At 45.3% G+C, this 19,096-nt stretch overlaps 1 protein-coding gene and 1 pseudogene across 1 annotated transcript in view; both read left to right on the forward strand.

The window, feature by feature from the left end:
- Nucleotides 1–19,096, forward strand: part of GMIP (GEM interacting protein) — a 60,233-nt gene that overhangs the window by 23,545 nt on the left and 17,592 nt on the right. The window contains exons 7-15 of the mRNA XM_066615143.1: nt 305–415; nt 2,128–2,208; nt 4,564–4,740; nt 5,995–6,132; nt 9,605–9,795; nt 12,930–13,051; nt 14,899–14,985; nt 15,615–15,707; nt 17,974–18,134. Of these exons, the coding sequence (XP_066471240.1) occupies nt 305–415; nt 2,128–2,208; nt 4,564–4,740; nt 5,995–6,132; nt 9,605–9,795; nt 12,930–13,051; nt 14,899–14,985; nt 15,615–15,707; nt 17,974–18,134 (1,161 nt within the window). The remainder of the gene's footprint in view (nt 1–304; nt 416–2,127; nt 2,209–4,563; nt 4,741–5,994; nt 6,133–9,604; nt 9,796–12,929; nt 13,052–14,898; nt 14,986–15,614; nt 15,708–17,973; nt 18,135–19,096) is intronic.
- LOC136642915 (5S ribosomal RNA) lies at nt 3,363–3,486 on the forward strand (annotated as a pseudogene).

The raw sequence follows: 19,096 nt of genomic DNA on the forward strand, positions 1-19,096 counted from the left end.
TTCCATAAGGAGGCAGCATTGGTGTAGACAAAATACCAGGTTAGATGGCTAATTCACATGGTGAGCTGTTCACACATGCTATAGCAATTGCATGGAAACCCTGGAGCCAAATGAAAGCAGGCAGTGGCAGAAACTACATTACATGCATGCATGATGAAGTGCACTTGCAGAGGTGTGGCTGAGAGAACACGAAAAAGAGCATGTGAGAGACAGCATGAGAAAGTTAACTGGTAATTTGGACCTTCAGGTTCCAGTCCCAATGCTAACCTCCCACCTTTTGGGTCTATCCTCTTTGTCTTTTCAGAGGTGCTTGCCCCTCCAGAATCTGTACACTATGGTCATGGAGCATGACATAAGGACAGGAAACTTAGCCATCGAGACAGCTGGAACTCTGCACGATAGAGAATACTATGAGGTACAGCATTTCCGGCTTCCATCTGATAACTGCTACACAAGGGCATCACCCCAAATATCTCATGGGCCGACTAGTTGGTGAGAACATCTCATGCTATTCTGGTGCCTACATTTGAAAAAGACAGTAGGCAAGGAATATCTTTTAAAATAATTCAAGGGCAAGGAAGAAACGGGAAGAAACTTAAAGAGATCCCTTCCCAAGAATTTCTAGGCAGACAGATTTTTAAAGGTTTGCTATTCTGACACACCGTATCGTCTGATAACTGCAAACCATGCAGGGATTGTGCCACATTAATTGCTAATCCATACTGCCAGGGCTCATAAGATCAGCTCTGATAGCAAAATCCAAAACAAGAACTGTAATCTTCGGGTTTAGTTTAGCAGCATTTAATCATGCAAAGCAGATCGTTTGGGTGAAAGCTTTAATGACCTTGTTCAGCAAAGGGCACCAAACCACCCACAGTCTCTATGCTAGTATTGCTCCTGTGAAGATAGGTGGATGCCAACATGCCTAAGCTAGGAACTGCAAAGCATGAGCAGGCAGCATGTGGAAGCGGATTATCAAGGCAAAGAACAACATGCCTTCCGGGGCAGGAGGCAGTCATGTGCGGCTCTTAACCAGTAGGAAACTTGGAAGTACCAGTGACTTCACTTCTGATTTTCTACGTATTTCCTGGCGTAGGCTACCTACACGTGGAAAAAAATCAATACATATCACATCTAGTGCAACACCTTCCCAAGTGTTCCTATCTGTCACTTTCATAGTCATCAGCTAAGCCCTCATCCATCTTCAGTACGCAGCCCCTATAGCATCCAGCATAAAAGATCCTATTCAGAAACATCTTTCTTTTTCTACTTTCCCTCTTCTCTGTCACAGGTAGTATTGAGATGCATATACACAATAATCTGAGTGGTCTGAATAGTGGTAATGTGCTTTCTGCATCTCAGGGTGGGTAAGACATTAACTCGCTAGTGGATGCCTGTGTTGGTGGAATAGAGGGAAGGGCCCTCCAATGTAGTGATGGTGTTTTGTTTTTGTTTTTTTATTCTCAAGGCAAGCCAAGCAAGACCTGACCAGCCTGTCCTTTCCCTTTGAGCCTCTCTGACCCTACTCAAGGGCAAAGCTTTCCCAGTGCAGGGCAGAGTACTGGAAATACTTCCTTGTTTCTAGCTGCTATCCACTAGGGGACATCCACTAAAATTGAGTGTTGGGAGGATTAGGACAGACAAAAGAAAATATTTATTTACTCAGCGTGTGGTCAGTATGTGGAACTCCTTGCTGCAGGATGTGGTGACGGCATCTGGCCTGGATGCCTTTAAAAGGGGATTGGACAAGTTTCTGCAGGAAAAAAATCCATTATGGGTTACAAGCCATGATGTGTATGTGCAACCTCCTGGTTTTAGAAATGGGCTATGTCAGAATGCCAATGCAAGGGAGGGCACCAGGATGCAGGTCTCTTGTTATCTGGTGTGCTCCCTGGGGCTTTTGGTGGGCCACTGAGATACAGGAAGCTGGACTAGATGGGCCTATGGCCTGATCCAGTGGGGCTGTTCTTATGTTCTTATACGCCTGGTTCTCAAATGTAGCTCTGGCACCTGTCAAATCACGCAAATTTCTACTGATAGGTCTCACCCACCCACCTCCTTGAGGCTTTGTTGGTTGGAGCTATTTGAAATCTCACTTCATCCTCTGATTCTATCCTTCCCCTGCAGCCTCTTTGGGCCAAGAGGAATGAAATTGAGAAATGGCGGAAGGAATTCAAAGATCAGTGGCAAAAGGAGCAGAAAAGGATGGTAAGAGATGACGGGGGGGGGAGGAAGGGGAGGAGAGCAGTGACAATCACTGATGGTCTTTTGTCAGGTGTCCACGAGCAGCTTAAAGTCCTATAAGTGCAAATTTCTTAATAAATTCCTGGACAGTGTAGAATGAAAGTGATATCAGGAAGGAGGCGGTCGGGAGGGGCTAGGGGCTTGTCTCAAGACATACATGCGAATACACATAATTCTCCTATCTTAGGAAGGATGGAGCTGTCAACACCTTCAAGTTAAAAGCCTCCATTGCCCCAGGCCCTGAGAGTTCTAATCACAATAGGGCCTCATGCCTTCAGCCTGAAAAACAGTCTCTAGCCCTTTTACATATGGAAATGTAAGGGAAATTGTATAGGCAATATTCTGCCCAGTTGCTTAGTAATCTGCTTCTGCCTTCCAGTGCTCTAATCCAGGGGTGCCCAAACCCTGGCCCTGGGGCCACTTGCGGCCCTCAAGGCCTCTCAATGCGGCCCTCAGGGAGCCCCCAGTCTCCAATGAGCCTCTGGCCCTCTGGAGATTTGTTGGAGCCCACACTGGCCCGACGCAACTGCTCTCAGAATGAGGGCAACTGTTTGACCTCTCACGTGAGCTGTGGGATGAGGGTTCCTTCCACTGCTTCTTGTTTCACGTCTGTGATGCAGTAGCAGCAGCAAAGGAAAGGCCAGCCTTGCTTTGTGCCAGGCCTTTTATAGGCCTTGAGCTATTGCAAGACCTTCATTCATTCATATAAGTTCATCTTTAATATATTCATTTATGTAAACTTATGTAAATATATTCAAATTTTAAATGTAAATTAATTCTTTTTTTCCCTGGCCCCCGACACAGTGTCAGAGAGACTGTGTGGCCCCCCTGCCAAAAACTTTGGACACCCCTGCTCTAATCTCTGAGTGCAAAGAGACTGGGATGACTGATAAGCACATGATTTAAAGACGTATTTTTTAAATTTTATTTCTTTAAAGGCCGCCTCTCACACATCAGGTATATGTAAATATGTGAATGTCTGAAGTGTAACTAGAAACCAGTCACGTGCAAACTCCTGAACTATGATGTGCTGGTTGTGCAGCTGCTACTTTCAGTAAACTGGATGGGTGAAGCTAGATCTGATAGGCTGAAGACCATTTACTATTTACTATGAAGCTTACTATGGCAGCAACTGTTACCCTGCACATGCCTGATCTCTTCTGATCTCGGAAGCTAAGCAGGGGTCAGGCCTGGTTAGTACTTGGATGGGAGACCGCATGGGAATACCGGGTGCTGTAGGCTTATACCATAGTCTTTCAAGACTGAAGGTTGCCAACGCTAGATGCACAGCAACTGTATTCAGATGCAGAATATCTGAAGAGATGTTGTCTAGAGCTTTGGTTCTCAAACTCCTTGGGAGTTTGAGACCCAAAGTGTATGAGGGGAAGGGGCTAAGGCAGCAAAGCAATCCCCAGGATTACGCTGCTACCGGGAATGAGAGCGTTTTCTTTTTACATTCCTGGAGCCAGCGCTGGGATCCTTGGTGTCAGAGAAGCCTTCTGCAGGGCTTCTTGCACCTCCAAACATCTAAAAATAACAAAAAACCAGGCATTTCCAGTTTCACAACAAAAACTGGAATTGCCAGTTTTTTGTTATTTTTAGCTGTTTGGAGGTGTGGGGAGTCCTGCAGTGGACTCCCCAGACCTCCAGGACTCCAGTGCCAGCTTCAGGTAAGTAAAAAACAAAAAATAATCCCTCCTCTCCCCAGCAGCAGCACAATCCTGGGGATAGCATTGTTGCCTTCTCCCCCCTCCCCTCGCCCCTTAAAGGGCCAGAGGCAGGGCTTCACCAGCTGGGGCATCAAAATGCTCCAGTTTGAAAACCTCTGCCTTAGGGCTATTTCCAGCATAACTATGTTTTCACTTACTAGCCTTTGGAATATCTGGTCAATAAGTCCACAAAAGCTACTAGCTCACCTCCCCAGACATATTTAAGTCTGTTGTGGCACTTGAAGAAGAAATGGGGGGGCGGGGGGCGGGTAAGAATGACAAAACTCTCCCAGTTTAGAAGAATTTTCATGGCCTGTTGGCTGGCAGCAATTTTTACATGCCATAGGCAGTCATAAGCATAACTACTATGAAGCCTGCTTTAGAGGAAAATAAGAGATACCCTTTCAGCCATCAAAGAAGTCTGTGTTTTTTCAAAGTTTCTTACATTTTTGGTTTGGCTCATAAGTACTTGATTCAGAAACACAGGAAGCTTTTGCCTGGATGCACTGTAATACGTAGCAAGGCTTTTGAAAGTAAAGTCCAGGGCAAGCAGAGCTGTTCAGAGCCACACTGAGCAGATGTGACATTGTAACTCCTCCTCCAATTGCAGGATTATTCCCTGTCCTCCATGCGTAAGTCCCGTCTCCATTATATCCAGCGCTGTGAGGAACTGGAGAAAGCCAAGGTTTTAAGTGCCAAGGCAGAAGAAGAGTTCCAGGGCACAACAGGCAGCGGCAACAAGCAACTGGAGAAACGGCGTCGCTATCGAGATGAAGTGCAGATAAAGGTATTAGTCTTGGATCTCAACATTTAGGCTGCTCAGCCACCTGTCTCTAATGGAGGCCTTGGATTTTGGAATTCATCGCCTCATGGTAGTAGTGAAGAGCCTGGAAATGTGTGGAAGAGACTTGGAAGCCAGAGGGGGCTGGGCAGCAAGACCAGCACCAGCTTTTTTGTGGGCCTCAGCATAAAATGGCTCCAAAACAGTCCCAGTGTGGAGATGCAGCAGGGTGAGTGAAGAAGGAGAAGGGCTTTTGTATCATCACAGGAGATTTGAAAATACAACTCATTTGGATTTGGCAAGCTTTTAAACAATGCATGTTGCATCATGTTGAGTAAGAACCAAGATGACGCTATGTGCTGTCATTGGGTAGTTCCCTTACTGGTCCAGTCCTGGCAAATGCTTGTGCTTTGGCCACATTTTCAGTATCCTCTGGGTGAGACTATCCTGCACAGTTCCATGTGCCATTGTCAACATTTCCTTCCCATGTGACTCTGCTTCCCCTTCATTCACAGGCAAAAACCACACCTGACATTAAACACATTGTTAGAAGAGAGGTTTAGTGCAGAAGTGGTCCTGAAGTGGTTCTTTTGTCTCTAATAATGAACTATGGGGAGAGTGCCAGACTACGTGTATAATGCATGTCAGGAGGGTGATTTTCATTTCCCTCATGCTGTTTTTGCACTGGAAGTCCCCACTCATCTGAAGCAGCCACTTTGGGGAGCAAAATGTTGGAGGCAATCTTCAGCATGAAATGGGTACAGAGGGACAGTGACCTCCTTATGCCATGCAGAATACTCCTAGGCTGAATCAGCTCATCATAGCTAAACCTTAGAGATAAAAGCAACACTTCCAGTTCCTTTTCCATTAATCCTGTCTTCTAACAATGGGCTTTAATGGCAGAAACAGTTTGGCCCAAAGTATCTCCTCATGGCTATAGCAGAAGTGAGTGCTAGGATACCAACGAACATAGGGCTAGTTCATCTCCCAGACTGGCCCTGCCTGGGAAAAATCAGAATTTATGAAAGCAGAAAAATACTCATCCATTTTGAATTTCAGACTGAAAGTTGTCTTTTGACAAGATGCAAGTTATAATTAAAAAGTAGGCAACCAATGAAAAATATATTTTTTGATATTTTTTGGCACTGATGCAAGACGCTGTCCACATATATTTTTCCAAAGCATACGCTCCTCATTTCTTGCACCTCTAAGCCCTCACTGTTCCATTTCTTCCATCAGTTTTTCTTTCACTGTATACAGGTTAACGAATCAGAAGTGATATACAAAACCTGTGTCTTTGATGCTAACAACCGCCGTCTGGAGCTGGAGAAAGTCAGGGAGAGAATCATCTCCCACATCCGCAAACTGATGTACCAAGGGGATGAGGTGCTGACGCGGGTGAGTAGTGTTAGGGATGTCCCTGATCACCTTCATTTCTCTCCAGTGTTATATGGGAAGTTACCAGACCAACCTACGTAATACTTTTTACTTCATGTTTTCTTATGGATGCGGCTTTTTGATTTTTGTCCAAAAAGTCCTGCACCCAGAAATCCAAAATTATACAACAGACACAGCATATGTGTTCTCACTAATGCTTTGATATAGCAGTAGTTTACTTCAAAAACAATTTATTTTAGTGTCTGTCTGTCAACTCAAGCCCAGACCAAATGTGCAGCAGTTCTATGGGAAAAGACATCCATGAGTTTTAACTCAAGGGATTTACAACTACACTTTCGCTACAATCCAGGGCTTTCTTTGAGAAAAAAGCCCCACCTGTCCCTCCTCCCACACTGTCAATCATTCCTCAGCAGATTTCCTGGGCCTGCAGAAATCCTAGTAACACTTGCCTGGCAAAAAGAGACTAGAGTTTCCATCTGAGATTTTGCTCTTCTCAGGACAGGAAACTGGTTGGTTTGGGCATATTCTATGTTGTAATTCCCCACCCTGCCCTTCCAGTCCACCTTCGGCATTCTGTCAAGGTTTTGTTCAGTAGGGTAGAAAAGTTCCCTGCTGCAAGTGGGTTTAATGGTTGAACTGTGCTCAGAAGTCTCCCCTAGCCTCTAGCTTTTGTTGAAGGCACTGTGAGCCACTCCAAGTGTAGCATGTGCTGCTGCCTGATTCACGGCACTGTTCCTAGTCTTCCGCCTCATTTCCCCACCCCCACTCCCACTTTTGCCCCTTCTCCAGAACTCTAAAACCTCAACAGTCTTGCCTCTTGGCATGCCAGGGCAGCCACCTAATCTATGTCTCTCTAGCGCTCACCTTTGTCCTCTTCTGGGCCTGACCCTTCCCCTTGTAAGTCACTTCAAACACTTGCATAAGTAAAATCTTTGAAAATCCCTCATTGGACAAGTACTAATTACCTGGATGAGTGGAGTTCATTCCAGTAACTGGTGTTGTTGATTGGAAGATCTCTTCTTTTCCCCTCCCTTCCTTGCCATTCCCCATAGCTATCAGTTTGTATGTTTTCTGTGTGGTCCACCCACACATGCAGGGCATTTTGTGGAGCTAGCATGATGGATTGCCCGTCAGAGTTCCTGCACTACATCACCCTATCCAACATTGGTTTCTGCAGTCCTGAATCAACTGATAATGATCCTTGCAACTGCAATTATCCTAGTGGAGGATGATGGCATGGACCAGGAGACTGTGGTCATGTTGGCCACCATGTCTGATTTATTTGTTTTTCACATTTTTATACTGCCCTCCCAAGAGCTCAGGGTGGTGTACACAGCTGCTCCCCTCCTTTTGTCCTCACAACAACCCTGTGAGGTAGGTGAGGCTGAGAGAATGTGACTGGCCCAAGGTCACCCAGGAAGCTTCATGGCTGAGGGGGGATTCGAACCTGGATCTTCCAGGTCTAAGCCCACCTCCCAAACTACTACACCACCCTGGCTCTCAAACTCACAGTCTTGCCTCCAATCTCATAATCAAACCATGTAGCAGTGCCTCAGTGCCCTCCTTGCTTGGTAATTGCAGGTACTATGGGCAATGAGGGCCATTGCTGTGGGGGGGACACTTAGTATGTGGACCACCTCATGAGCGCAAGAACCAGAACAGTTTGGGTGCTGCCCTGTGCTTAATCCTTTCCCTACTGTTTCCCTGCTTTTCCAACTTCCTGTTGTTGGGGGGGATGGACCACTTGGGTTGCAGTCTAGTATACAGTTTCCTAGAACTAAGCCCCATTGAGCACAATTGGACTTACTTCTGAGTAGGCATGCATAGGAGTGTACTCTTGGATGAGCCATTTGGAGCAAGTAAATAGTAGGGGGAAAGGGTTAAGCATTTTCAATATTTCTCTGTTCTTAATCCCCCCCGCCCCCGTTTTAAAAAAATGCATCAGAGTTTAGTTACATGTCAAATTATTTAAAACCTGAATTTTGGTACAGGAACAAGGTGGGGAAATAAAGAAAGCTTTTGCCAGTGTGCCCAAAGTGTATAGGTTTATTCTGGATGCTTTCACTCTGGGATTATCAGAATTCTGCATTTAGCACCTGAGTATGAGTCAGAGCCAGAATACACATGACAAGGGGTGTGTGTGTGGCTGTTGGAGAGTGCAGCAGCTCTGTTCACCTAGTAACACATAAAGATAAAAGATGTCATGAGTTGCCCCACTCTATTTAATTGGCTACCTGTTGTCTGGTGGGGTGGGGATACTAAGCCAAGTGACATATCATGTAAGTTTTTTTATTACCAAGGAGATGTGGGACTGCATTCTCTGGGTGGCTGCCACACATCTCCTCTAGTGTCTAATTTGGCCATCTAAAACCTCAGTTCTAGGCCATTACAGAACTGCAATCCTCTGTTCAGGACAGTAATAAGATGGAACCTTCACCTGGGCCAAGGAGTTGCCAAGCTATGAGGAAACAGAATGTTGTGGTCTGTTTGAAGATAAAAGGATTTAGAAAAAGCAGTTGAAGAGATGAGATGTGAAGAGAAAAGATAAGAGGGGAAGGGAAGGAGCAAAAGGACAAGTGACTGAAGTGTGCTGAGACACAAAGGACGCAATCCTAAGGCACCCATGGGTTGATGAAAGACCCTTGCACCGGCCTCCTCAGGAGGAAGCTCAGAGGTATGCTGGCCTGTGGAGGCTGATACAAGTCTCCATGCCAGCTTTCTTGGTGAGGTTTGCGTTGGCCCAGCTGGGCCGACACAAGCCTCTGGGGTGGGCAGGGAGGAGGCACTTATGCTAGATCCCAACCCTCATTGCCAGGGAGTTTGGAGCAGTGTAAAGCCGCTCCACTCTCCTCAGACTTGTTCCACCTCAGGAGGTGGTGCAAGTTCAAGGAGATCCACTGGGACAGAGGCATCTTACCCAGAGGTAAGGGGAAATGTTTTCCCTTGCCTCTGGCTGAGACGCCTTGGGCCCCTGTCCTGCGCTGGAAACAGTGCAAGCCTCTTGGCTTGCCTGTTCCAGCGCAGGGTAGGATTGTGCCCAAAGACAAATAACATCTGAAAGGATTTAGCAGCAGTCACAGCTGAAAAAGTATTGAGAGATTATCCTTCTTGAGACAGTTGAGGGTAGCAGTAGTAGACAGAGTCACCTGTAGTGTACACTTTTACATAGTGCTTCACATACATTATTTTCAACAGGGACCCTGCAAGAAAGGTCCTCTTTATGAGAATTGGTCTTTGTCTTCCAGCTCATGCTAGATGACATGATGCTGGTTCTGCAAACTTCTAAACAATTCCTTTGTTATTCTGGTTTCTTGTATTTGTTTTAAAAATCTATTGCATGCTGCCCTGAGGCCTTGCTGAGAAGGGCCAGAAATAAATTTTTAAAACAAAAAATGAATGACATCCTGCACTTTGCAAATTAAAAAAAAATGTGTTCCTTTTTCTGCATGTTTCCTGGTGTTGTTTGTGTAAGGTCACCTTGAGAATGTTCAAGCTTCAGCGTACCCAAGCAGAACGAATCCCTGAAGGATATGAGAACCTGACTGAATTCTGTAAGCCCTACAAGTCTGGCGAGAAATACCTGGAGTTCATTCAGAACCTGCAGAAAAGAGAGCTGCCAATAGAAGTGTACAAATTTGTGGAATTTGTAGCATCCAGGCAGAGGTAAAGAAGCACATCTCATTTCTGGCCCTCTCCCCATCTCCAGCATCTCTTAAGTCCTATCTTAGTATTTTACCTAGAATCCTTGGGTGAACTAACCCTGATTTCCACAAACTCTGCTGACCTGTAGCTTCAGAATGTGAAACCTTCACTTATGTACTGAAAAGGGATCCTTTGGAGCTATGAGCTACCAGTGAGACCACAAAGTATTGAATATTGAAGGCACATGGCAGGCTGAACTGTATGACTTCAGCAGGCAAGAACAGGAAAGCCCTTCTTACACCCCAGCCCTCAACCTCAATGAGTAGCACTGCACGCTCGCTCTCTCTCTCTCTCCAGTGCAAGCTCATGCCTCTTGGTTTGTGTGAGTGTAAAGTTTCTGTCTAGGTATCTGCTGAAATTTCAGTCACAGTGAGCTAGCTCCAGTTCACTTCTTGGAACATGTTACTCTCAATCACCTTTTGCTCTTTGGCCCAGCTACTTTGTCATGCAGGATAGCCCTACTACTCACTGGGATACAATGTGGATAGCCATATCAGCTCTTTCACAAATATGCCAAGATGTTTGAGGAGGAGGGTCAAATCTTTACTATTGAGCCAAGATCAATAGTATGCTGTGTGGTGCTGTATCAAAAGCCTTACTGGTCAAGCTATATTATATTCACTGCATTCCTTTTTATCAAACAATGCCTTAAATATCCTGGTTCATCAGGATAAACATTCCATTCGATCACCCTGGCAAATAAAGGGCCAAATCCTATCCAACTTTCCAGCACCCTTGCAGCCATTCCAACAGAATATGTACTGCATGTCCTGGGGCTGAGGTATTCAATCTGTGCATCCCGGCTCCCTAGGGAGGCATGGCTAGCTGCCAGAGGCATCTTGACGCATCTCCAGGAGAGAGGTGGTGGTAGCTGCAGGACCTAGTAGTAGTAGAATAGAGTAGCTTAGCTGCTCTTCTCTGCTGCACCTGCTGCCTCCCTACTTGCTGCTTTTCTTCTGTGGGTGGGGCAGCGTGAGGGGGAGGGCTGTGAAACATGGTTGGGGGAGGTGGGAGAGAGGCTGGCTGGGCAGCGGCAGAGGTGCTGCATCTCATCAGCACAGGGTGAGCTCCTGGCAGGCTTCAAACTGGGAGGGAAGCCTCACCTAGAGAGAGCAGTGAAGCGCTTTCTTCTGCTTGGGAAGGAGGGAGCCCAGCCTGCTCTTACTGGGGAGGGGGTGTCCAAATGCCACAGCCACATCCCTCCGTCTTGCCTGGGGGAACAGGGGTGGCATCTGCATGTTGGGGTGTATGTGTGTGAGCAGTCCCCATCTACTTTAGGGTGAGTTGTAATCTTGCTGGGTGTGGCTGCAATCCTTCTACACTTTCCTGGGAGTAAGCCCCATTGACTCAAATGGGCCTTACTTCTGAGTAGACCTATATAGGCTTGGGGTCTGTGTCAGCTTAACCCAGATTCCTCACATTTCTCTTTTTCCTCCCCCTTCAAAAAAGAGAAAAAAGCCACTCTTGATGGCTTTGTCTCCAAAAATTGATTAAAAAATAAAAATACCCATTCCTTTTCAGCCATCCCCCTTTTTCCTCCTGCCTCCTGGGGGGTACTTCCCATGTTGTTGTTGTTAACAGTATTTATATACTGCTTTTCAACAAAAAGTTCCCAAAGCTGTTTACAGAAAAAAAATCAAATAACTAATGGCTCACAATCTAAAAAGATGCAACACCAGCAGACAGCCACTAGAAAAGACACTGCTGGGGGGAGGTGGGCCAGTTACTCTCCCCCTGCTTCAAAAAGGAGCACCCACTTGAAAAAGTGCTTCTTACCCAATTAGCAGGGGTTAAGCAATAGCAGGGGTGCCTATTGTAAGACAAAAGGCATAATCCTAGCTAGGTCTTCTCAGAAGTAAGTCCTATTGTGTTCAATGGGACTTACTCCCAGGAAAGTGGGGTTAGGATTGCAGCCAAACAGTCTCTGGGTCTCAGTTTGCAATTAGCAGATGCACACAAAACAAAGTCTTCCCCTCCCCCAGCAAATTCATCACTTCCCCCCTCCTTTTCCAAAACCCTCCAGGTGTGCTGCTAACAAACTCAGAGCACAATCCTAACCAGGTCTACTCAGAGTCCTATTTTGTTCAGTGGGGCTTACTCTCAGGTAAGTGTGGTTAGGATTACAGCCTCAGAGTGCTGGCAGATGTTTTTTTGTTTCTAATGTATAATTATAACACCTTCATCCCTATTTTGGGGGTAACTGAGGTGAGGTGTTGTAATGGGGAGCCATGGCCAATGGCTACAAGGATCAGGGGAGCCTTGGGCTGGAAAAGTTTGAGAACTACTGTCCTGGGGAGTGGTGCGGTCAGGGTAAGGGAACATTTCTTCCCTTACCTCAGGGCTGCATTGCAGATCTATTGGCATTGGAAAGTTGGATAGGATTAGACCCTAAGTCCCTTCTTCATGGATTTGAGGATAACCTTTCAAGGACCTCAAGAGCAGAACTATGTATTACAGGAAAAACAGGTTTTTAACTCCATGTTTGCAAGGCAAATGAAGGTGTACATGGGGGACACACTTTCAGGAGAGAATTGGAGAAGAGAGGGGAATAAATCCTTGCTCTACCAAGAGATTATTCCCAGCAAAAAGCCCTTTAGGCCATTTTAATAGGTTTTCCCCCCAGCCTGGCTCTGAAATAGACTAAGCCCAGGTGAAATAAGATGAGGGGCATTTGTAGGTGAGAATCTACAGGTGTGGTAGGAGTAAAGCATCCCTCCTTTCCACCAATTTTCCCATACAGATACCACCTTTGGGCCTGCCTTTGTGTTATGTTTGTAAAGAGAAGTTTGGGAACCTGTATTGGTCAAGATAATGTGTATTTTGCCCTCCAGCAGCTCTGTGAGAATTAGGAAGAACACTTTGAGACATGAGCCCTCCCAGCTGTGAATCTAGATGCAAAAAAGAAAAGACTTCAAATTAGAGCTAGCTTAATAGCCTTTATAGGAAAACACAGCAAAACCTGAACAAGCCTGGTGCAGGAGTACCCTTTCACACAAATCCACTGAACAGTCATTTGAACAAATTCATTCAGAACCAATTGATGTTTACTCCTTGTGAAAACACGGAAATGCATGGTTGGTGCATTGTTTTCTCAGATCACCCTCAACTGCTAGAAGAAAGAATGCCACACAGTACACTCACATCGCATCAGCTGTTGACCTCAGCAACTCTTTGGAAGATGCTTCTGGAAAGCCATCTTCTACAAGCAGTGAGCAAAGTAAGTTAAGATCCAATTTAATTTTCTGCCTTATCCTTCAGGTTTGTTTTACATTGTATTGCTATTGCTGTGCCCTGGTTAGATCAATGAGTAGTTTTTTGGGGGGTAAAGATGGAGAGGAGAGCCAAGCAAACACAGCTGAGGTATCTAAAAAAAAAAAACAAATCCAAGTCCCTACATTCTCCCTTCAGAGACTGGTGTGGAGGATGTCACCTTCCCCTTGGTTCTCCAGCTAAGAAATGACCAATTTCTTCATAATCAAAGACTACTTTGTACACTACTAGATGCAGTATGGGGGGATCAGAAGTGTATTTTGCCTCACACTCTGCATGTCTTATCAGCTTTCATAACAACCATGGCAGCATCTAGCAGAAGGGGTTTATGTATTATGGAATACATATATGGTCAGGCTTAGTAGATACTATTATGTAGCCAAAATTCAACAGATGGATGCAATATTAACATATAGGTCTATTTAGGCCCAAACCAAATGTGCAGTTGTTTCATGGAAAATTTAATCTGTGAATCACATCTGATTCATGAGATTTACAACTACACATTCACTGCAATCCAAGGTTTTTTTTTCTCAAAGTAAAACCTGTGTTTATCCCTTCTCCAGTGCTGCCAATCATCCTTTGGCCACTTATCCTTTGGCCAGCTTCCTGTGTCTGCATGTATCCCAACAGCACTTAACAGCCAAAAGGGGCCGATTTTTCTTCTTGAGGGATTGTCCTTCTTAGGGGAGAAAATGTCCTGCTCTTGCCAATGACAGTAGGATTTATGTGCTGTTTGTTTTCTGTACCAGTATGCTGTGGACTGACCCACTCACATGGGAACAAGCTGCCAGCCTTTCCTTAGATCTTCTGAGCAAGTGAACATAGGATCATGCCCCAAAGCAGGCACTCTACATCTCCCCTCCTCACTCAAAGAAGCAGATTAACTGCCATTCCTATCCTACTTTCTTGTGCCATGCCAACAGGGCATGCGCTGCATCCTGTGGTGGAGGGCAGCAATGTGTTTTCCCTTACCTCAGGGCTGCATTGGCACTGGAAAGTTGCCACTGCCTTAAAATGACTCTTTCTGGTCTACATTTTCTTTGACTGGGTAAAGAAGCAATATTTTCATAACTGTTTTCTTCTTACTGCTGGAGTGGCACTACCTCCAGTCCTGCTTCATTAGCTGGATAACCACGCAAACAGAAACAGTGAAGTGTATTGCTGAGGGGTTTGGGACTAATAGCCATGAACATTTTTTTTTCTTTTTAAAGAGCCACATGTACAGGTTCATCTTTCACTTAACTAATGATTTCTCAAAAACATTTGCAGAACTGACCAGAGCACTTGAAAATTACGGGGGGGGGGGGGGGGGGGCAGAGGAAGACCATCCCCCTTAGCTTTTGTTCTTACCCTTCAGCTACTATTTTTAGAAAGCTCCGGAGAAGGGCAAAATATAGCTATGTTGCGAGGAGTGAGAACATTTTGTGAATTTCACTTAAGTGCCCTTTATCCATTCTCCCATGATTTGAGCACTGGCCCAAATAAGGTGATCAAATGGAGAAATTGTGCTACTTTTCTTCAGTGATCATGTCATGGGTCATGACACCAGTGGACAGCCATAATAGATATGTACACATTCCGTTGGCTCCCTCCTAAGAGAAGAAATGAGATTTTCACAGATTCAGCTTGAAGTGGGTCAAAACCCTGAAAACCATTTGATTGGAGTATGTAGCAGAATAGAAAAGAATGTACATATGAATTAGATCTATGGTGATCTCGTATTGCTTCAAGCAATTTCAATTTGAAAATATTACAATTGTATACAGCTTTTGTTTCATTCCTTTTTCATAGGTACCAATAAATCCTACAGTGACACGGAGAGCCTCGGAGGAAGTATTACTGAATGTCAGTCCTTGGATTCCCCCACTTCCAGCCCAGGTGAGAGTAAATGTGTCTTGTTTCATTCAGAATTTATCCTATTTATTCCGTAAATCAGCAAATTAAGAGGGGGTCAGAAGAAGGAAGGCATAATAAAAAAAGCAAGCATCCAGGAGGAGAGATTTCAATATATATTACCACAGATATTCTAGCATGCCTTCTGATTAAAATAAGTTTTCTGGCCAAATTGTGTGTTTCATTACATAGTTTGGCTTTGTGCGCTTTTTTCCATGTAAATAGCACCTGCAGGGGGAAATCTGAATTGAGATCATGGGGGAGGGTTTTTTCTAAATGTTTAAGTTTTGCCCCCTCCATAGTCCTGATTTGGATAATCATTGTCATTGTTCCCGACTTCTGCTGCTCTTTCCCCAGGGAGGGAAGTTTCCACTGCTGCTTTTCCCTCAGGGTAAGTAGTGGGAACATTAAAGAAATATTTTTAATAAGCACCTGCATCTCTGAGTAAAGCAGTGTCTTTATTCTCTGAGTAAAGCAGAACTCTCATCCTACAACATTAGAGCACTTTCTTTTCCACTTAAGGAATTCCTTGTGCAGAATCCAGTGTTGCTTAGAACTTTTGGCTCTTAATTGGCTTTCATTTTTGTTTTCAACCATTTTTTATCCATTTCTAGGCCACAAAAAGTTACTGAAAGCTCCGTCCACTGGCACCATGTCCTCCTCAGAGGACGGTGAAGACAAATATTTGATTCAAGTCTATGAAAATGGTGAGAAGCAAACAAACAAATAGTTTGGTGAGATGAGAAGGGGAGAGGAAGGAATCTATATACAGTATTACTCTGCTGTATGATGTGCACATCGAGAAGCTGCATGGGACATGTCTGCATTAGGACTGGTCTAGAGCAGTCCAAACTTTTTGGCAGGAGGACCACATCATCACTCTGACACTATGTCAGGGGCCAGAAAAAAAGAATCAATTTACATTCAAATTTAAATGAATTTACATAAATTTACATAAATGAATATATTAGAGATGAGACTTATATGATGAATGAAGATCTTTCAATCATTCAAGGCCTATAATAGGCCTTGCACAAAACAAGGCTGGCCTTTCCATCACTGCTGCTCCTACATCACAGGCGTGAAACAGCAAGCAGTGGAGGGAGCCCTCATCCCACAGCTCACGCGAGAGGTTGAACAGTCACCCTCATGCTGAGAGTAGTTGTGTTGGACCAGCATGGGCTCCAGCAAGTCTCCAGAGACTCATTGGAAACTGGGAGCTCCCTGCGGGCTGGATTGGGAGTCCCCAAAGGCTACAAGTGGCCCCCCAGGCCGGAATATGGGCACTGCTGGTCTAGAGCAGGGGTGCCCAAACCCCAGCTCTGGGGCCACTTGTGGCCCTCAAGGACTCGCAATGTGCAGCCCTTAGGGGAGTGCCCAGTCTCCAGTGAGCCTCTGTCCTTCTGGAGACTTGCTGGAGCCCACACTGGCCTGATGCAACTGCTCTCAGCGTGAGGGCACTGCTAGACCACTCAAGTGAGCTGTGGAATGAAGTCTTCCTCCACTGCTTTCAGCTTCTTATCTGTGATGCAGCAGTGGTAGCGAAAGAAAGGCCAACCTTGCTTTGTGCAAAGCCTTTTATAGGCCTTGAGCTATTGCAAGTCTTCATTCATGTAAGTTCATCTTTAATATATTCATTTATGTAAACTTATGCAAATTTATTCAAATTTTAAACGTAAATAAGTTGTGTTATGTTCTGTTCCGGCCCCTGGCACAGTGTCAGAGAGATGATGTGGCCCTCCTACCAAAAACTTTGGACACCCCTATTGTAGAGAAACAGCAAATTAAGTGGTTAACCTGTTCCTCAAACTTACCTTTTCAGACTATAGCTGGAGATTGCACATTTTGGGAGGAAAGGTTAAAATGTTTCAGGGTCATCTAGTTGTTTATGAACAGAGAGTTTGTTTTTCACGGGGGAGAGTGACAGCCCAATCCTAACTGCAGAGATGCAGCAGTGCCAATTCGGCACCCACAGTATCCCACGGGGGAGTTTCATTCTCCAGAGTCCTCCTCAGGATAAGGAAACATTTTTTCTCTTCCCCTGGGTTCAACCCATGCCAGTTCTATTTGGAACCATGCCAGCGATATCACTGGTGGAAGTCCATGTGGACCTGATTCGGGGGATCATGGCTGGAAAGGGAGTTATTCGGCAGATGTTGCTGCAGCCAAACCTGTCCCCTTCCCAGTCTTGATCTGCCACCAGCACTGCTTGGTTCCACCCATCCCTTGCTCCATTCTACTCACCCCATCCTGACCATCTGCCACCCTTGTCTCCTGTGCACATTTATCTGTGTTGGTGAACATCTGCTGGCTGCTGACACATGGAACTGGCTGCTTGTTGCCAGGCTGTGCACTACAGCTTGTTGCCTTTTGCAACAGCCAGAAAGAAACTAATGCCACCAGAACATTTATTCTAGCTGTGCTAGGTGCCAGTAGGATTGAGCTGCCAGTCATGCAATGTCCCATCTGTAGACTACAATGGTTCAATTCAAGAACAAAGTTATCTTGTGAACTGCTTTGGTTAAACCTGAGCTTGAGATGCCATGTCTGAATTAGATGTTTAGTACCTGGCCAAAGTACTTGCGTTCTGCATGAACCCTCTGGGAATATTCCATGCCATATGTATTTGCTCCTTATCTTCCAAACTTGTGCACAAAGAAATCCATGGAAGGTCAGCACAATGTGACATTGCATTAGTTTGTGTCCAGTTGAACATGAACAAATGTCTTTGTTGCCAATTCAGTTTAGTCTAGTCTTCCTACTTTTCTTCAAAATTGACTCTATATTTCTCAATTGTTCTTGATCCTAACTTCTGGGTGACCTGTTTTGCCATTCTAGTCCTCCTCACCTCTGATCCCTCAGGTTCAGGCATCCCATAGGCAGGTTGATGTCTGCTTGACTATTCCTTAGTCTGAGATAAAATATTTATAGTCTAATAGATGCTAATAGCCATGTGTCTCAATCTCTGCTCAGAACTCACTGAGGCTTCATCTGAAAATGGCTTGTCTCACTACACATTTAAGAACATTAACTTGTCAAGTGCTGCTCAGACTCACCGGTTGCGGAAACTGCGAGGCCCTACAAAATGCAGAGAGTGTGATAATTTCATGGTCAGCGGTCTTGAGTGTGAAGAGGTAAGTGAACTGCAAGCTACAGCAAAATGTGCAGATCTCAAGCAGGTTTGGCCCTCAGCATAACTCTAGTACACTCGAGCTGGAAATTAGGAGCCACTAAAACCAGCCTGGAGCTCACAGTATAAGCATCATGACAAAGCACAGTCTCTTTCAGCCAGCTGGAAGGGATCTTTTTGACTAGTCACATGGAGAACCTCAACAGAACCCATTCTAAGCAGGGTGTTGGTAGCTTACTCTACAAAGGCACAGGTTGGGACACAGGCAAGATAGGTCCAAGCCCAGCTAAAGGACATTGTCTAATCAGCAAGGAACTCAGTTTTGCATGTCTGGCCAGAAACACCCATAGCAATGACAGAAGAAGAAGAAGACAGTGCAGAACACTCACTGGCTGCTCTGCAAAGCAGCTCTCTAACCATCCAGCTGTAGCAGGAGACAGGCTAAGAGTATTTGCCTGGTATTATCTGGTATTTAACACCTTTCATCAAGGCAAACAGTCACACCTGGTGAGGAGGCTGTAGCGCACAAACCAATCAGTGGGAGCACTGCATGAGCCAATCACTGGGCTGCCAGCGTGGCTATCAATATGCTGTCCTCCTCATCTCCCTGCAACTATCTGCCATATACCATGGTAGCAGGGAACTGCACATACCTGATCTTGTCTGATCTTGGAAACTAAGCAGGGTCAGGCCTGGTTAGTACTTAGAAGGGAGACCGCCTGGGAATACCAGGTGCTGTAGGCTTATACCATAGTCTTTCGAGACTGAAGGTTGCCAACCATCACCATCAGGGAACTGGGGACTTACAGCTTCATTCCCCCTTGCAGAGTCTCATCCTGAAGACAGCTGAGGTAAGAGATGAGTGAGAAGTGATCCCTATGTGTTAAGAAACAGACAACAGGTGTGATCCAAGTCAAAGTTATCCAACAGATAGCCAAATTACAAGTTCTAGTGAGGTCTGGCTGC

This window comes from Tiliqua scincoides, chromosome 2, assembly GCF_035046505.1.
Source record: "Tiliqua scincoides isolate rTilSci1 chromosome 2, rTilSci1.hap2, whole genome shotgun sequence".
Lineage (NCBI taxonomy): Eukaryota > Metazoa > Chordata > Lepidosauria > Squamata > Scincidae > Tiliqua > Tiliqua scincoides.